The 18,708-nt window shown below is 42.8% G+C and overlaps 1 protein-coding gene across 2 annotated transcripts in view; it reads right to left on the reverse strand.

The window, feature by feature from the left end:
- Positions 1-3,147: 3,147 nt before the first annotated feature.
- The window catches only part of epha3 (EPH receptor A3), a 224,311-nt gene continuing 208,750 nt past the window's right edge, over positions 3,148-18,708 (reverse strand). For both annotated transcript variants that reach the window (XM_033032598.1, XM_033032597.1), the window contains exons 16-17: positions 11,931-12,086; positions 3,148-4,079 (exon numbers count right to left, since the gene is read on the reverse strand). In XM_033032598.1, coding sequence (XP_032888489.1) covers positions 3,974-4,079; positions 11,931-12,086 — 262 coding nt within the window. In that variant the 3' untranslated portion in view covers positions 3,148-3,973. The remainder of the gene's footprint in view (positions 4,080-11,930; positions 12,087-18,708) is intronic.

Below are 18,708 nucleotides of genomic sequence, written 5' to 3' on the forward strand. Positions count from 1 at the left end.
TTAAAACTAAATTCATGTGGTTCAGAGATCCTCTGGGTGTTATTTTAAGATCTGAAAGAAAGTGGATTCTTCCACCTGCACTTTCCACTAAGTTAAATTTTACTTTCTCTACATCTGCAAAGCTTGTTTCGAAGCCCAGGTGATACGATGTATAGGAAGGAACTGCAGTACTGGTTTGCACGGAAGATAGACATAAAATGCTGTAGTAACTCAGCAGGTCAGGCAGCATCTCTGGAGAAAAGGTGATGTTTTTGGTCATAACCCTGATACATGGTTTACATTCAACAGCTACTTGTCCTGGTCTGGTAGCAATTGCATCTTAACACACTCTGTATATGCCTCAAATGCTAATACATAACAATTAAAGAGACCAAAAACTGTTGCAAAGTGATCTAGACTGGAAGGCCTGTTTCCATGCTGTTTGACCCTATGACACTCTTTGACTCTATGACATCCGATTCTGACTGTGAACAGGAACCTGGTCATTCTTAGCCAAGTGCAAAATCCATAATCATTCATGAATCTAGAATTTTACATTCTGATATTAGTATGTTGTCATCATTTAAATTATTGTTTGCAGCTGATGGCAACCACAACAATATGATCAGCACATTTTAAGAGTTTATAATCCATACACCTGACAAGTTGTGATTGCTTATACTATTGTTCTATTAGGTTCAATGAGCCATTTCCTTCAATATTGGGGAAGAAAACATTTACAAAAAATCATAAATCTGCCTGGTGTTGTACCATCCTACTGCCCCAAAGTTTTACATATGAAATGTATTTAAGGTTTGGTAATTATAACTAAAGAACCAGCCCACACAATTACTTGAAACAAATAATCAACATATATTTTTGGGCGGCACAGTGGCAGAGCAGTAGAGTTGCTGCCTTACAGTGCCAAAGACCTGGGTTTGATCCTGACTAAGGGTGCTGCCTGTATGGAGTTTGTACGTTCTCCCTGTGACCACGTGGGTTATCTCTGGGTGCACCGGTTTCCCCCCACACTCCAAAAACGTACAGGTTTGTAGCTTAATTTGGCTTCAGTATAAAAAGTTATAAATTGTCCCTTAGTGTGTAGGATAGCGTTAATGTTACATAGGGGATCACTGGTCAGCGTGGACATTATGGGCTGAAGGGCCTGTTTCCATGCTGTATTTCTATACTAAACTAAACTAAACCAAATCTTTCTATTAAAGGAAGAAGGCATCTGGTGCAAATATTGCCAATTGCCGAGTGAGCAGACGGTGAGAATAACTTGGTTCATAATTCACTGAAGGGACGGAACACCTTCAGTACTGAGGATGTGCCAGTCATTCAAACCTCAGCCTTGACCCAGAGTTGAGTGAAGGGCCTTTCCCACCAGCATGCAATTGCATGCGTCTAGCGCGACCAAACGTGGTCGCTTGAGGCGTACGGCCTCGCGGGGCCGGTCCCAATTTGAACCGCGGAGGCATATGGAGTTGTGCGGGGCTGGTCCCGACATCATACTCACCAATCAGCTGGGTAGGAGGCGGGCCGACTGAATTTGGACGTCGCACGGCATTGGGCGATGACGTCATCACGCAATGGCACGCCGGGCAGTGACGTCATCGCACAACGCCACACGCTAGGTGTACGCCGTCAAGACGCTGTGTAGGACGTCAAGACGCTGTGTACGACGTCAAGACGCCGCGTACGCCCGTCGAGGCGCTGCGTATGGCCTCAATGCGGCTGCGTGCCAACAGGCCGTTGTCGCGCGGGATTTTCGGACAGTGCAAGATTTTTGGAGCCCCGCACGATGTCGGGACCAGCCCCGCACAACTCCATACGCCTCCGCCCATCGAAGCGAAGTGGGACCGGCCCCGCGAGGCCCCTCAAGTGACCACGTTTGGTCGCGCTAGATGCATGCTATCGCATGCTGGTGGGACAGGCCGTTGAGGCATCAAGTAAAACCACATATACTTGAAGAAGGGAGTTCTGTTTAAGATGCTTATCATTTTCGCATCTCTTTTGTCCTTTTAATATTGCCACTTTTGCATTCTAATCACACTCACCATCTGACATTTTCCTTATATAAATGTTGCCTTGGTGTAATAAATGGTAGCATGCAGCTGAACTTACTCGTGGAAAGTCCATCACTCTCCAGAGATCCAGGCATCAATTCTGGAATGGCAAATTGCCAGTACCAAGAATAGAGACCTATCTGAATTGAAACATGATCTGAATGACATTCACAGTAATATCTGATTAAGGTCATTCTAAATCCACTTTCACTGCACACTGGTAAAAAGCCACAGGAAGAAAGCTTGTGAACAATAAAGCATACACATTGTAAAGGTCTGAAGTCTGCAATTTGCGTTGACTAACTCATTAGTGTTAGATTTCCTGATGGATTTAACTCCCAGTATTAATTTATGAGCTATATAATTTCTCCTGAGTCATCTTTTCTTTTGTCTGCAACTGTATTCAATGTTGGTAGATGTTACAAACACACTGCACTAGCATAACCCATCGGTGGATATTAAGGCTTCCAATTTGTAACAAAGAATTACAGGGATTTAGGAAAGATTGCAAAGAAGTTATGAATTCAACAAAATATCTGAAGAGCGCACAAAAGCAGCATGTGGTACATTGAACTCCTAAAAAAGAATCTGTCCATGCTTTGGGATGGAATAAAAAGTATCTGAAGGTATTATGGTGCCTTTTTGAGGTATATTCTTTGAATCTGGGTCCTGGTCTACATTGTGATCTTCAGAGCACTGTTAAATCTTTCCTTCTGCTGTGAAATTCACTATTTTCTTCACCTTCTGTAAGCTCTCATGCTGACTCTAATGGAACCGGCTTAGAACAATGTGTCAAACACATTGGTAGAGTCTGCGATTATGGCACATACAGAAGGACTTGGAAACTTCTGATCTTATGTTATTTTTGGACTGGGTGCAAAATAAACACCTTCTTTGTCCAAAAGGGGATCGGGAGGAAGAGGTACACACATATAGCATGCAATGAGCTTCTGACTGCGTACCAACTGGCTCAGACATTAAACAACTTTGACTGGGTAGGCCATGTTTCTGCTTAAAATCCAAGTGGTGTAGCTGCTACACTTGATGTGCATGTGTGTGTTAATAATGTGAACATTAAAATATAAGCACTTGCAAAATATTGTGGCAAAAATAGATAAAAAATTTAATGTAGATAATTCATATTTCACAACATTTTCAATACCGTGAGGGAAACAGATTTCCTTTCTGAAAAATGAATTAACATTTTAAGACGTGAAATGATGTTACCTTGTACAGGATAATGTTTAATGATCGCTGTGCACACCTTAACATGGCAGAACAATAGGAAAGACTGAGGGATGGGGCTTCACTCTGACAGCAAAGTCTAAAATATGGACTATAAATTGTTTAAGACATAATGCAGCAAAGATATTCATTAAACTTCTCAATCACTGTGAAAAATCTACAGTATTGCGCAACATTTTAATCGGCCTCATTTCAAATAATTTAACCAATTTAAAAACCGAAAGCCACACGCACACCTGCACCATTTCCATTGCTTCTAACTCACAGATCAGTTTACCACTGTCCAAAAGTTCGATTACCTCTCTAACTAATATATTTTTCTTTTATTTAAAACAAAAAAGAAATTACTTTCTTTCCCATGACAGATTTTAACTACATTTTTTTTTCTCTTGCCTGCGATTGTGATTTTGATTTTCTTACCATCATAAATAATACTTAAAACAGACCACCTTTTTTAAATATATAAAAAAGGTAGAAAAAAGAGCCATCGTTCCTTTTGCTTAAGGCATTTACACTTAAAGAGCTTGAGAGTCTTTCATGCACCACATCAACTGACCAAACCAGGTTTCCTATATCGTGACCTCCATGGCGTTATCAGATTCCAAATCACTGTGGTATCAATCTCAGTGGTTCAATCTTGGTTGCATTGCAGTCTGACGCACAATGGCAAGGTTCGCAGTTTACACTGGGACCGGGCTGTTCTTTGTGTGCATTTCCAATTGCTTTATGCTGCTCACCATCTTTTTCTGATGTCCAGAAAGAGTAACTCCAAGCTTCATTATATCACTGCAAAAGAAAACACAACAACAATAAGTAATGGTGTTAAGAAGTCCACTGTGTTTATATCGATAGAAAATGGTTTCCGGGAAACAGACACCAAATTCGCAGCACAACTCGAGAGGCTAGAGTTTTGTGAAAGCGAAAGCAACGAGTTTTCCTTTGGAAGTCTTTTCATATCAGCGTGAGTGAGCTCTGCCTGAATAAAATGAGCAGATTTCTTCCAATGTTGTGCCCTATTGTGCTGACAATAGCCTGCCATCTACTGACATTGAACTGTAGACAAATGGAAGTTGAAACCAATTATTAATTTTATTGCATCTACACGTTAAACTTATTTCTTTTCAACATCAGAAATGCTGACCTAGCTGAGCCAAAGATGTACTTAGTGATATTGGAAACTAATAGCAAAAGCACGTGGGGGCTTCTGTTCAACGCTTTGATCCATGTGTGACAAACAAAATAACATGCAGCTTTGTAGTCTGGGGTCAATGAATAAGACCTGGGACTGAAAGAAAAACAACATCACAGTTTGATCAGATGTAGTCTGGTGAAATAGCCTTGTACAATATCATAGCCCAGGAATGAGTAGCGTTTGTTGGGACTGGGCCTGTGCTCGCTGGAGTTTAGAAGAACGAGGGGGGACCTCATTGAAACATACAGAATAGTGAAAGGCTTGGATAGAGTGGATGTGGAGAGGATGTTTCCACTAGTGGGAGCATTTAGGTCAAGAGGCCATAGCCTCAGAATTAAAGGATGTTCTTTTAGGAAGGAGATGAGGAGAAATGTATTTAGTCAGAGGGTGGTGAATCTGTGGAATTCTTTGCCACAGAAGGCTGTGGAGGCCAAGTCAGTGGGTATTTTTAAGGCAGAGATAGATAGATTCTTGATTAGTACAGGTGTCAGAGGTTATGGGGAGAAGGCAGGAGAATCGGGTTAGGAGAGAGAGATAGATCAGCCATGATTGAATGGCGGAGTAGACTTGATGGGTCAAATTGCCTAATTCTACTCCTATTCCTTATGACCTTATGATCTTATGGGTACAAAATAAGATGATAATTTCAACACTTTTGCTGAGCGTCAGGATCGCACGTTGTAAGAAGAGTCCTACTCCCCCTGATCCACTATGAATTCATCATCCCCTCAAATCGAAGGTTCATCCCTTATTTTTATGGGCAGCCTTTAGCAGCCTACTACACATCCTGCCCTCTTGTACCTAGAAATCGCAAACAGGTTCCTATAGTTCTCTGGGACTTTATATTTCACTTGTAAATATCTATTTGCCTACTTGGGGGGTAGGTTCCCAGTTAAAGGCCCCAATGAGGCAGGGCCTGGGCACTCAGGGAGTGGTTGCTGTTTTTCTGCCATCGTCATCTTCATTAAAAATGGGTCCCAAGTGGTTTGTTTTTGTAATTTTCAGGGAAACATGGTAGAATATGAAGGCAATGTGCCAGAGCCTAAAGGGCTATTTTCTGTGTATAAACCACAGTAGATAAAGCTGGACTCTTAATTGATCAGCACCATTAGAACTGTACCTGATGCTGGCCTGTCAAATGTACTTGGACCTCAAAGGATGGCAATTGGAGGTGGCCCATCACCAGCAGCGGAGATACTGAGTTCTCATAATAGTGTTCTAGTGTTTGCACCTTTAGCTATAACACATTTAAAAGGCACTTGGGCAGGTACATGGACAGGGAAGGTTAAGAGGAATATGGGCCAAATGTGGGCAAGAGGAACTAGTGTAGATGGTGCATCTTGGTTGGCACAGAGAAGTTGGGCTGAAGGGCCTCATTGTAGGACTCAATGTTTATATAACTCCATGGTTGAGATCAAATGGTTCAGTGGGCGGTAGGTCAGACTTGGATTGAACACCACACAGGCAAACACATCTGAATGTTTTGTTGATCTGCCTTTGACACATGTTCAACAAATTACTACTGAAGAGTTGGAAAATGTTTCTGGTCGTGTCTTGGAATATTCAACCTAATATTAGAGCTCTTAAAGTAGTCAATGTAAACTTGACCATCTTTGTATTACATGGTCAGAAATAATATCAGTTAAGTGAAAAAAGTGTGGAGGTGTTTAGGTGGATTGGCAACAGGTTATGAGACCGAGAGAAAAGTCTATTCTCCCTGCTGGATGGAGACACCTCACACCAAATTAATTGGGCTGTTTCAATCCCAGCAGGAGATACAATGAGCTATAGATATTGCAATCTTGAGCAAAACACAAAGTGCTGGAGAGACTCAGTAGGTCAGGCAACATTTGTGCTGGAAATGGACAGGCAACGTTTCAAGTCGGGAGCATTCTTCAGACTCCTCAGGTCCAGCCTTATACCAAAGAACTCTCTCAACTTCAGCACTAATTAATGTTAGAAAGACCACCGATTAACTGGTGCTGGGAAAGGAAACAAAATGTTCCACTGATTCATAACCACCGTTCTTTTTGAGTTTGAAGCAGAGGCTAAGGACATCTTGGGGCAGACTATGTAGTCTAACTCTGTAGAATGCTGCCAGGTTCATGACCAAGAAGTGATGATGTTGCGAGGTCTTCTCCATGTATGGGATTATTTGGCTATGTAGTATTGTATGCTAATTAAATGCCTTTTCCAAAATGAGTTTCACTGAAGTCAAATGAAGTTCACTATATTTGTGCCATTGTATTACACATTGAATGGCCACAACTAAAACAGAGGATACGTTTCCACCCTGAAACCAATAAGCATACAAAATATAATCAACATTTTAAAAAGCGACTGAAGGAATCTTCTCGGAATTAAACAGAAGCTTGATTGGTTTTTTTTTAATTGATATTTCCTGGGTAAATTTGCCTAGGTATGTGTCGTTTTGTCTGTGGCTTCCCTTTTACTTAAACTGCAATTGGCTTCTTTACTAAAAACAAACCCTTTCAAATTTAGCCAGATTGCAAAGGTGTGCTTTTTTTTTTCAAATACACTGCAGACTGAAGAAGCTACGAGCCGCGGACATAGGCACAGACTAAAATCAATCTGCTCATTCTTGGCCCAAATAGTCAAGTATCTGATTTCCATTTCTATTTACAATTCTTAATTTTTAACAGCAGTGTTTATTCCTGGAAAGGGTAACAATTTGCAGTTCAGTAAACTCTCAAGGGTCCTTTAGTGAGCTGCTAGTCTTCAATCAGAACTTGTTAGGTACAGTAGCGCACACTTCCTGTTTTGAAATTACAGGGTCAAAATCTATTTGCCTTATTTTTATAGGTTTGTTTGATGCTCAGAAATATTTATCTTGCTGTCAATTTTAACATTACTCTGCAATAGTTTAAAATATGCAACAGGCTTCTTTCCAAAGTTTCAACCAAGGTTCCCACTTGCGCACATGTAAGAAATCCTGATCGTTTATTTAGTTTTAGAGCTAGAGCATGGAAACTGGCCCTACGGCCCACCGAGACTATCATTCACCCGTTCTCACTAGTTCTCATCCACTCCCTACACACTAGAGACAATTTTATGGAGGCCAATTAACTGACAAACCCGCATGTCTTTGGGAGGTGGGAGGAAACCAGAACACCCGGAGGAAATCCATGTGGCCACAGGGAGTCAAGAGTCAAGAGTATTTTATTGTCATGTACCCCAGAGAAGAATGAAATTCTTACTTGCAGCAGCACAACAGAATGTGTAAATATAGCACTCTGTAAACAATATAATAACTTTTAAAATCTTATTTATATATATATCTATAATGTTCCATTATCCGTTTTATATATATATATATATATATGATTAGTAAGGGTATCAAGGGTTATGGGGAGAAGGCAGGAAAATGGGATTGAGAAGAATTGAATTGAATAAATATGTATGTATGTACACATACAAGGATGTATACATACAAGGAATTTGCCTTGGTGCTTTGCTCGCAAGTAACAACACGATATACAGTAAACAATTAAGAATAAAACATTATAATTTAAACATGTGAAGAATGAAATAAAATATCAGAACAAAAGGAGGCTACAGATTTTTGGTTGTTGAGTAGAGCTACTGCCCGTGGAAAAAACTGTTTTTATGTCTGGATGTGATGGCTTTGACAATCCGGAGTCACCTTGCAGAGGGCAATGCTTCAAAGAGTTTGTGGCCAGGGTGAGAGGGGTCAGAGAGGAAAGATAGATCAGTCAAGGTTGAATGGTGCAGTAGACTCGATGGGCTGAATGGCCTAATTCTGCTCCTATAACTTATAAAGATATGAACTTATAAACACACACACACACACACACACATGCGCACACAAACACGCGCGCTCACACACACACACACACACACACACACACACACACACACACACACACACACACACACACACACACACACACATAAAAACAAACAAACAATAATTGTGGACGAAGATAAAATTAAAAAAACATGCAAACTCCATGCAAACTGCATCGAGGTCAGGATCGAACCCGGGTCCCTGGCACTGTGACGCAGCAGCTCTACTGGCTGCGCCACTGTGCTTCCCATGGTGTCCCGTAACTGTAATTTTGGAAACTAATCTAAGTCTTGCCTCTTTGTATAGCTGAAGACCAAACTTAAAATAATGTTCTTAAAAATACTACATGAGGCAAATTTGTTGTACTTATCAAACTTCATTTTCTGGCAAAATGTTTCATTTAGCTTATTGCAGGAAAAGGTCAGTATTCATTCAGTGTGAACGTGTGGTTATCTTGTGGGCACTTCAATAATCCCGAGTGATTGCAGCACAAATCCATCTCAAGAGACATTTTAAAAGTCCTCAAAATGGGAATTGAACTTTCAATTCATTTTGCTATCCCTAGTAAGAGCCATCTCGTTTTAGCGAACGGAAAAATCCTGGTGATATTTGTCTGCTTTATTGAAGGAAAAGAAACTTAAATTATGTGCCGCAGTTCTTAACAACAATGGAGCTGAAACACACTGCAGAGTCTTTTTTAAAGCAATTAGAAATATGGTTACTCTTGTCTCATGCCATTCATAAGATTTTTAATATTAAATCTCATTACATGCTTTTCTCTTGGGACATTTTTGACTCAATCGCAACCACTCTGGGACTTGACTGTGTCTTTTGATAAAAATAGGAAAGGCGGGATTGTAAGCCAACACCACTCGTAACAAAGGCAGAGTTCCCCTTGTCCTCACCTTCCACCCTACCAGCCGTCACCCTATTCTCATAAAGATCAATCGGTAGTTCTAGCCTTCAATCTCTCTATAAGCTAAGGTCAGCAACTATTCTGTGGGTTCATACAGCTACTTTGAAGATCAATGCGCATGCGGTCTGGCGGGCTTCTTCACGTAATCCCTCATCGCAACTTCTCATAAAATAAAGATCAAACTTCAAACTGGTAAGTTCTTGTTTAATCTCTCTATTAAACTGCTGATCAATTTAGGCTGGCACAGTGGCACAGCTGGTAAAGCTGCTGCCTCAGAGTCCCAGGTTCGATTCCCAGCTCATTGTAGACTTTAGGAAGTCTAGGGGCGGCACGCACACCCCCATCCACATTAACGGGACGGAGGTGGAACGTGTTTCCAGCTTCAGGTTCCTGGGGTCAACATCTCCGATGACCTCTCTTGGACCCACAATACCTCAACTCTGGTCAAGAAGGCTCACCAGCGTCTCTTCTTCCTGACTAAAGGAGACTAAAGAAGGTCCATCTGTCTCCCCAGATCCTGGTGAACTTCTACCGCTGCACCATCGAGAGCATCCTTACCAACAGTATCACAGTATGGTATGGCAACTGCTCTGTCTCCGACCGGAAAGCACTGCAGAGATGAAAATTGCCCAACGCATCACCGGTTCCTCGCTCCCCTCCATTGAGTCTGTCCAAAGCAAGCGTTGTCTGCGGAGGGCGCTCAGCATCGCCAAGGACTGCTCTCACCCCAACCATGGACTGTTTACCCTCCTACCATCCAGGAGGCGCTACAGGTCTCTCCGTTGCCGGACCAGCAGGTCCAGGAACAGCTTCTTCCCTGCGGCTGTCACACTCCTCAACAATGTACCTCGGTGACTGCCAATCACCCCCCCCCCCTGGACACTCCTCCCACAGGAAAAACACTATGTATGTATACATGTAAATAGTTTTTTTTTAAATCATATTCTATGTCGCTCTTCCAGGGAGATGCTAACTGCATTTCGTTGTCTCTGTATTGTACACTGACAATGACAATTAAAGTTGAATCTGAATCTGAATCTGATCTTGATCTCGGGTGTGCATGTGGGATTCCTCTGGGTGCCCCGGTTTCCTTCCATATTTCAAAGACATGCGGGTTTGTAGGTTAATTGGTCTCTGTAAATTGTCCCCTAGTGTGTAGGGAGTGGATGAGAAAGTGGGATAATATAGGGCTAGTGTGAACGGGTGATCAATGGTCGGCGTGGAATCAGTGGGCCAAAGGGCCTGTTTCCATGCTATATCTCTGAACTAAACTAATCAGAATGGGACAGTCGGCAATATCAACCTCTTTATAAACCTGCTCCAAACTGCAGGTCTGGTTTCAAACCTACTTATGATTCCATAAGTAACTTGCAAAATGCATTTGAAGAATGCTGGTGAAATTATGATTTATTTAAAGATCCAAACTGGACCTAGTGCCAATTTAAATCTCTTAACTGTGTGATTCCATTAAGCGATCAGCTCTAAATGTTGGGCAGGTTTTATGACCTGCACTTAGCAAGCGATTCTGTTTCCATGATATCTGACGCTCTGTATGTGTAATAAAAACAACCATTTTCTCACAATCTTTAAAAACATTGTCACCAGTTCATGAAGAAGTAGAGCAATTGATTCATACAACACGGAAAAAGGACCTTCGAACCAACTCTCAATGCCGACCAAGTTGCTTAACTGAGCTAATCCCACATGCCTACGCCTGGTACATATCCTATCCACGTACCTGTTTTAAATGTCAGAATTGTACCCACTGATTTCCCTCTCAAATGTACTCTAACACCCCCTGTACTCCGCAAGGGATTCATTTGATTCCAACTCTCTATACCCAACATATACCTCCTTTTTCTTGACCAGACCCTCACCATCTCTTGTCTTCCTAAGTTCCCGTCTCCTCCTAGCCTTCACTGTAACAGGAACATCTTGGATCTGAACTTTTGCTCTCTCACTATTAAAAGCCTCCCACCTCCCTCCCCCAATCAACTTCTGAAAGTTTCTGATTAATACCTTCAAAATTGGCCTTGCCCCGGTTTAGGTGGAGGTAACCCTTAACAGTTAGTCAAAACCGAATGGCTGGAGGAACTCAATGGGTTGGGCACCATCTGCGGAGCCAAAGGGAAGGTCGATGTTTTGGCTTGAGACCATGCATCACAGATGCTGCTTGATCCGCTGAGTTCATCCACCATTTTGTTTTTCTTTTGCTCCAGGTTGCAGCATCTGCAGTTACTTGGGGCTCCAACTTGATCTGCTAATCCTTTCCCCGAAGTGAACAAAGGCCAATTGTACCGACCATACCGCTCTATGACTCAGGTTTTCATTCACAGAACAAATCTTCTTTCAAGCCTGGTCGGCCTTTTCATATATCGTAGAACCGGCCTCACCCATTCCATTCACCTGCTGAATGATCAGGAAACCTGAGTGGATTCTTTCAGAGGATATCACTTGAACAAGGAATCAATGATTCCAATTGTTTCCAGCACCCGCACAACCTAAACCATTGACATCAGTTTTCTTCAGTAACATTTCGAGTATTACAGTCGTGTCGATATTCATTTTCTTCAATGTATAAAGGCGCAATTATCTTTGTGCAACACAATGCTTACAAAGCACAAGGGTCACTTCTGGGTGCGAGCATTTTGTACAACTTCTCCAAAACATTGGGGCAATGGCGGTAAATGGTAAACTTACTCTGAGGACAGTTTTGCCACCATGTCGCAAGGGTGGTACCCGGCCCCCATGAAGTTGTCCTTGTACTGTCCCATCCTCATGCCGTCGAGCCAGTCGCCCACTGAGCGGAACGCCGTGATGTCTCCGTTGCTCCGGTCCAGCAGCAGATTCGATGGCCTAATCAGAAGGAGATCAGGAGGCCAGGAATAAGTAAAGAGCACCGTACGTCATAGCAAGAAAGGACGGCACAGTGGCGCAGCGGTAGAGTAGCTGCCTTACAGCGTCAGGGACCCGGGTTCAATCCTGACTGCAGGTGCTGTCTGTACGGAGTTTGCACGCTCTCCCCGTGACTGCGTGGGCTTTCTCCGGATGCTCCGGTTTCCTCCGACACTCCAAAGACATACAGGTTTGTAGGTTAATTGGCTTCCATAAAATTGTAAATTGCCTCTAGTGTGTAGGATAGTGTTAGTGTACCGGGATCATCGGTGAGCGTGGACTTGGTGGCCTGAAGGGCCTATTTCCACGCTGTTTCTCTAAACTAAACTAGACTCAGTGGGGGTTGCCAATTACAAACATGTATCTGTAACTCTGGCTTCATCTGTTTAATCTGTCGTATTGTAGCACTGACTGACCACAGTGCAGTCATCAGCTCAGAAATACCCTGTTATGGTTATATTTTACTGAAGCAAAGAATTAAACAAAACTATTAGCAAACAAAAAATACTAGAGTATCTCAGTGTTTAAGAAAGAACTGCAGATGCTGACAAAATCGAAGGTAGTCTTCTTCCCACCCCCCCCAACCCCACATCAGTCTGAATAAGGGTTTCAACCCGAAACGTCACCTATTCCTTTGCTCCATAGATGCTGCCTCACCCGCTGAGTTTCTCCAGAGCATCTCAGTGGGTCAGGCACCATCTCCAGTGGACATGGATAGGTAATTTTTTGGAACAAGACGGAGTGCATTAGGGGAGAAAGTTGCAAAAGAGCTTCCCCTCTACAACAATCAGTCTGAAGATAGGTCTCGGCCCGAATCACCACCTATCCATGTAGAAACAAGGAACTGCAGGTGCTGGTTAATACACAAATAATGCAGCAAAGTCAGGCAGCATCTCTGGAGAAACTGAATAGGTGATATTTCCGTTCTGAAGTAGGGTTCTCATCCGAAACATCACCTGTCATATTCTTTAGAGATGGTGCCTGACCTGCTGAGTTACTCCATGACTTTGTGTTCTTTCATCACCTATTCATGTTTAGTTTAATTTAGCTTAATTTAGTGATACACCGTGGAAACAGGCCCTTCGACCCACCCAGTACGTGCCAACCAGCAATCGCATTGTTCACCTATCAGATTAACAGAATTTACCGAAGCCAATTAACATACAAACCTACACTTCTTTGGAAAGTGGGAGAAAACTCATTCTGTCATAGGGAGAACGTACAAACTCCAAATAGACAGCACCCGTAGTTAAGATCAAACCTGGCAGCAACTCTACCACTGCCCTGCTGTGCTGCTATGTGTCTCCAGAGATGCTGCTCGACCCGCATTTGTGTTTTTTTCCCCCGTAAACCGGCATCCGCAGTTCCTTGTGACAGCATTTCTCTGTATTAACAATCCTGGAAAAATTGGTACTTGACAATTGATACAATTGTACACTTGTAAAAAGCCCCAGTTAATGCTTCATAATGTTCACCACAAGACTCCCTTTGGAATGAGGGAATGACCCTATCCTTCACATTATCCCTGGTCTCCAACTGCCCACAAGGTGCAGCTAATATAAGAGGCTTCTTCAACCCTGCTGCCTGCTCTGCTGAGGAAGATATCTGACAAGTGGAATCCTCTAACCCACAGGGTGAGCTGTGACTGGAATTGAGACTGGGTGGGCTGCAGAATTCCTGAGATAACCCTACTTCCCCTCTTCCTTTCTGTTATCGGCCTTCTGAACCGTCCCCATTGAGGACATTGGACTCTGTCTGTGGAAGTGTTGCACTACCACACCGAGAACTAAATTTGCACCCTGTATCTTCCCCTTTGCTCTCTCTATTATATTTGAGTTTGACGTGATTGGATTTACGTATGGTATATCCCGTCTGTTTGGGTAGCATGCAAAACAAAGCTTTTCAATGTTCACTCATTACAAGTTACAATAACAAACCTAAACCTAGGTGGAAACCCAGTGCTGAGGTTACTGAAAGTCAACTTCAATTAAAAAAATGACAGCCTTTGAAGATGTGTCCCGCTGAGCAGGTGAGCCGGATACCTTATGCAAGGTGATAAATTTACAACAGGGTTGACAATTTCATCGTCAGAGTCTGATTCCAATTTTAATCCAAAGACAAAGTTGGAACGCCATTTTGTCTGCACTGCAAAGCCAATTAGGCAGTGTGGATGAAACCAGAAGAAGCTTAGGAAGCTATTTAATTTACTTATTTTTGTTACCTTTTGGACCACGCGAAACAAAATGGTCCTTCCAGTCCCATGGGCACGTATTAAAGATCATTTGTGTCCCGTACACCCGTCTGCCTCCCACTATCATTCCTCTGGACTCCATTTCTCTTGTTTAGAGGGAGTTAGATGTGGCCCTTGTGGCTAAGGGGATCAGAGGGTATGGAGAGAAGGCAGGTACGGGATACTGAGTTGGATGATTAGCCATGATCATATTGAATGGCGGTGCAGGCTCGAAGGGCCGAATGGCCTACTCCTGCACCTAATTTCTATGTTTCTATGTTTAGTTTAGAGATACAGCACAGAAGCAGGGCCTTCGGCCCACTGAGTCCACTCCGACCAGCGATCCCCGCATGTTAACACTATCCACGTTAACACACACGGGACAATTTACATTTATACCAAGCCAATTAACCTACAAACCTATACGTCGTTGGAGTGTGGGACAAAACCGAAGATCTCGGGAAAACCCCACACGGCTACAGACAGCATCCGAAGTCAGGATCATAGAAACATAGAAATTAGGTGCAGGAGTAGGCCATTCGGCCCTTCGAGCCTGCACCGCCATTCAATATGATCATGGCTGATCATCCAACTCAGTATCCCGTACCTGCCTTCTCTCCATACCCTCTGATCCCCTTAGCCACAAGGGCCACATCTAACTCCCTCTAAAATATAGCCAATGAACTGGCCTCAACTACCCTCTGTGGCAGAGAGTTCCAGAGATTCACCACTCTCTGTGTGAAAAAAGTTTTTCTCATCTCGGTTTTAAAGGATTTCCCCCTTATCCTTAAGCTGTGACCCCTTGTCCTGGACTTCCCCAACATCGGGAACAATCTTCCTGCATCTAGCCTGTCCAACCCCTTAAGCATTTTGTAAGTTTCTATAAGATCCCCTCTCAATCTCCTAAATTCTAGAGAGTATAAACCAAGTCTATCCAGTCTTTCTTCATAAGACAGTCCTGACATCCCAGGAATCAGTCTGGTGAACCTTCTCTGCACTCCCTCTATGGCAATAATGTCCTTCCTCAGATTTGGAGACCAAAACTGTACGCAATACTCCAGGTGTGGTCTCACCAAGACCCTGTACAACTGCAGTAGAACCTCCCTGCTCCTATACTCAAATCCTTTTGCTATGAAAGCTAACATACCATTCGCTTTCTTCACTGCCTGCTGCACCTGCATGCCTACTTTCAATGACTGGTGTACCATGACACCCAGGTCTCGCTGCATCTCTCCCTTTTCCTAATCGGCCACCATTTAGATAATAGTCTGCTTTCCTGTTTTTGCCACCAAAATGGATAACCTCACATTTATCCACATTATACTGCATCTGCCAAACATTTGCCCACTCACCCAGCCTATCCAAGTCACCTTGCAGTCTCCTAGCATCCTCCTCACAGCTAACACTGCCCTCCAGCTTAGTGTCATCCGCAAACTTGGAGATATTGCCTTCAATTCCCTCATCCAGATCATTAATATATATTGTAAATAGCTGGGGTCCCAGCACTGAGCCTTGCGGTACCCCACTAGTCACTGCCCACCATTGTGAAAAGGACCCGTTTACTCCTACTCTTTGCTTCCTGTTTGCCAGCCAGTTCTCTATCCACATCAATACTGAACCCCCAATGCCGTGTGCTTTAAGTTTGTATACTAATCTCTTATGTGGGATCTTGTCAAAAGCCTTCTGGAAGTCTAGATACACCACATCCACTGGTTCTCCCCTATCCACGCTACTAGTTACATCCTCGAAACATTCTATAAGATTCGTCAGACATGATTTACCTTTCGTAAATCCATGCTGACTTTGTCCAATGATTTCACCACTTTCCAAATGTGCTGCTATCCCATCTTTAATAACTGACTCTAGCAGTTTCCCCACTACCGATGTTAGACTAACTGGTCTGTAATTCCCCGTTTTCTCTCTCCCTCCCTTCTGAAAAAGTGGGGTTACGTTTGCTACCCACCAATCCTCAGGAACTACTCCAGAATCTAAAGAGTTTTGAAAGATTATTACTAATGCATCCACTATTTCTGGAGCTACTTCCTTAAGTACTCTGGGATGCAGCCTATCTGGCCCTGGGGATTTATCGGCCTTTAATCCATTCAATTTACCCAACACCACTTCCCGACTAACCTGGATTTCACTCAATTCCTCCAACTCCTTTGACCCGCCGTCCCCTGCTATTTCCGGCAGATTATTTATGTCTTCCTTAGTGAAGACGGAACCAAAGTAGTTATTCAATTGGTCCGCCATATCCTTGTTCCCCATGATCAACTCACCTGTTTCTGACTGCAAGGGAGGGACCTACATTTGTTTTAACTAATCTCTTTCTTCGAACCCGGGTCTCTGGTGCTGAAAGTTAGTAGCTCTACCACGCCACCACCGTGTCAGGTACATTTGCTTTGACCTGCTGCCTGTAGCCCTGCTCCCAATTCCACTGCAACCAGAGAGCATTCCTCACACTGTCACGCTGAGAAACTGGCCACGTCTCCACTGACATTAACATTTCTTCTTCTCCACGCCCGTGAAGCTTTGGTCAGTTTCCATTCTGGGTTTGGCTCTCAGCTGTACAACTCCTGCAGCGAGTTATAATCCATGACTGGATCAGAACTCAACGTAGTTACACGCAAGGTTCTTGGCTAAGCAGTCTTAGGAACACATGCTTCATCAGGTTCTTAATTTAATTAAAACAAAGAGATTTTTTTCTCCAATAAAATCCATATTTTATTTGGATTAATAAAATAGATCCAAATAGTGAGATTCTTAGATTATTTATTTATTTTTGTACAATATATGTTTGCCTTCTAATTCTTGGTAAAATTATATTTGGATAAAATTTCAATTGCAATAAAAAATATTTCTAATACAAACATATTTAAAATAATATGTCAGATGGAATTAACAAGCAGTAAATACCAAATAGACGGGGCTGGATATTTCTGGATCTCACTTCTTTTTTATAATTTCATCTGTTAACAACAGGGGTCCATCAAATAATTTAATCTTCTGACTCGATCTCCTGTAATTCCACTAGGCAACAAGTTCAGCACGGGCATTGCGGGCTGAAAGGCCTGATCCTATGCTGTACTGTTCTATGTTCTATGATAAGTTGCCCGAGGATGTGATTGACAGCAGCAGTTCTTTCTACTATTTGATGAACACTCTGCTGCATTTTGTTTTACTGCGGACATAGAGATGTATTTAATGGACTGTCCCTTTAAGATCATAAAAAATACATTTGCTGCTTGGGACAAATGCAGATTAATTGCCGTGCTGAAGGAAGTTTGCAGATTGCCCGGGCTTGTAATTGTCTGGCTCCCGGGCATTTTACAGGCATACCTCAACAGAATCAATTAACCTAATTGACCTCAGGACGAAGCAGCTGCCTATCTTCCTCTTTCCCTTAATGATCTGACACTGTGAGCTGTGGCATCTGGAGTACGCCAGATGCTCTCGAAACGTTCCTCATGGCTCTCGCGTGGCGTCGCTTATATTGTGTTGGCAAAGGCACAAAGAGGGAGAAGGTAAAGAAGGTAACCTTCGACGCCAGCGTGAACAAGGCCACAGTCAACTCACTTCATCCCACGCCTGACTGGCTTCTGATGGAAAAGGGATGCAAGGTGTGCAGGGAGGAACTGCAGACACTGGTTTAAACTGTGGACAGACACAAAAAAGCTGGAGTAACTCAGTGGGCCAGGCAGCATCTCTGGAAAGAAGGAATAGGTGACGTTTTGGGTTGAAACCCTTCTTCAGACTGAGAGTCAGGGGAAAGGGGAACGGGAGCTATCTGTGTTACTCGTAACACCAAACAACAGACCATTGTGGGCTCCATGTTTCCTTGATTATCATTGCTTTCTGCATATCTTCCATTCATTTGGTCTAAGTACCATCTATATCTCTCGTTCCATTTTCCCCCGAATCTCAGTCTGAAGAAGGGTCTCCACCCAAAACGTCACCTATTCCTTTTCTCCAGAGATGCTGCCTGAGTCGCTGATTTACTCCAGTTTATTGTGTCTATCTTTGCTGTAAAACCAACATCTGCAATTCCAAGTTGTAGACAGATTTAGATTGATCAAGATGGAGGGATAACAAACAGGAGACAATATTGTTGGAACAGCAATCACAGTTGAAAATAGACTCTTCACGAACAAATTGAACCTGCTGCAAACAAAAACAGTTACTTATATATTAACTGAGGAGTGAATTAAACCCTTCGATGTAAGTTAAGGAAAAATAAAGAATGTAGGAAGCACTTCATTTGGGAATTGTATCATCCATTTGGCTTTCTGCTGCACTATGATTTTGGGGCTAATCGATCTTAACCCCACTGCACATATTAATATCAGTGGAAGG

Source organism: Amblyraja radiata, chromosome 14 (genome assembly GCF_010909765.2).
Source record: "Amblyraja radiata isolate CabotCenter1 chromosome 14, sAmbRad1.1.pri, whole genome shotgun sequence".
Taxonomy (NCBI): Eukaryota; Metazoa; Chordata; class Chondrichthyes; order Rajiformes; family Rajidae; genus Amblyraja; species Amblyraja radiata.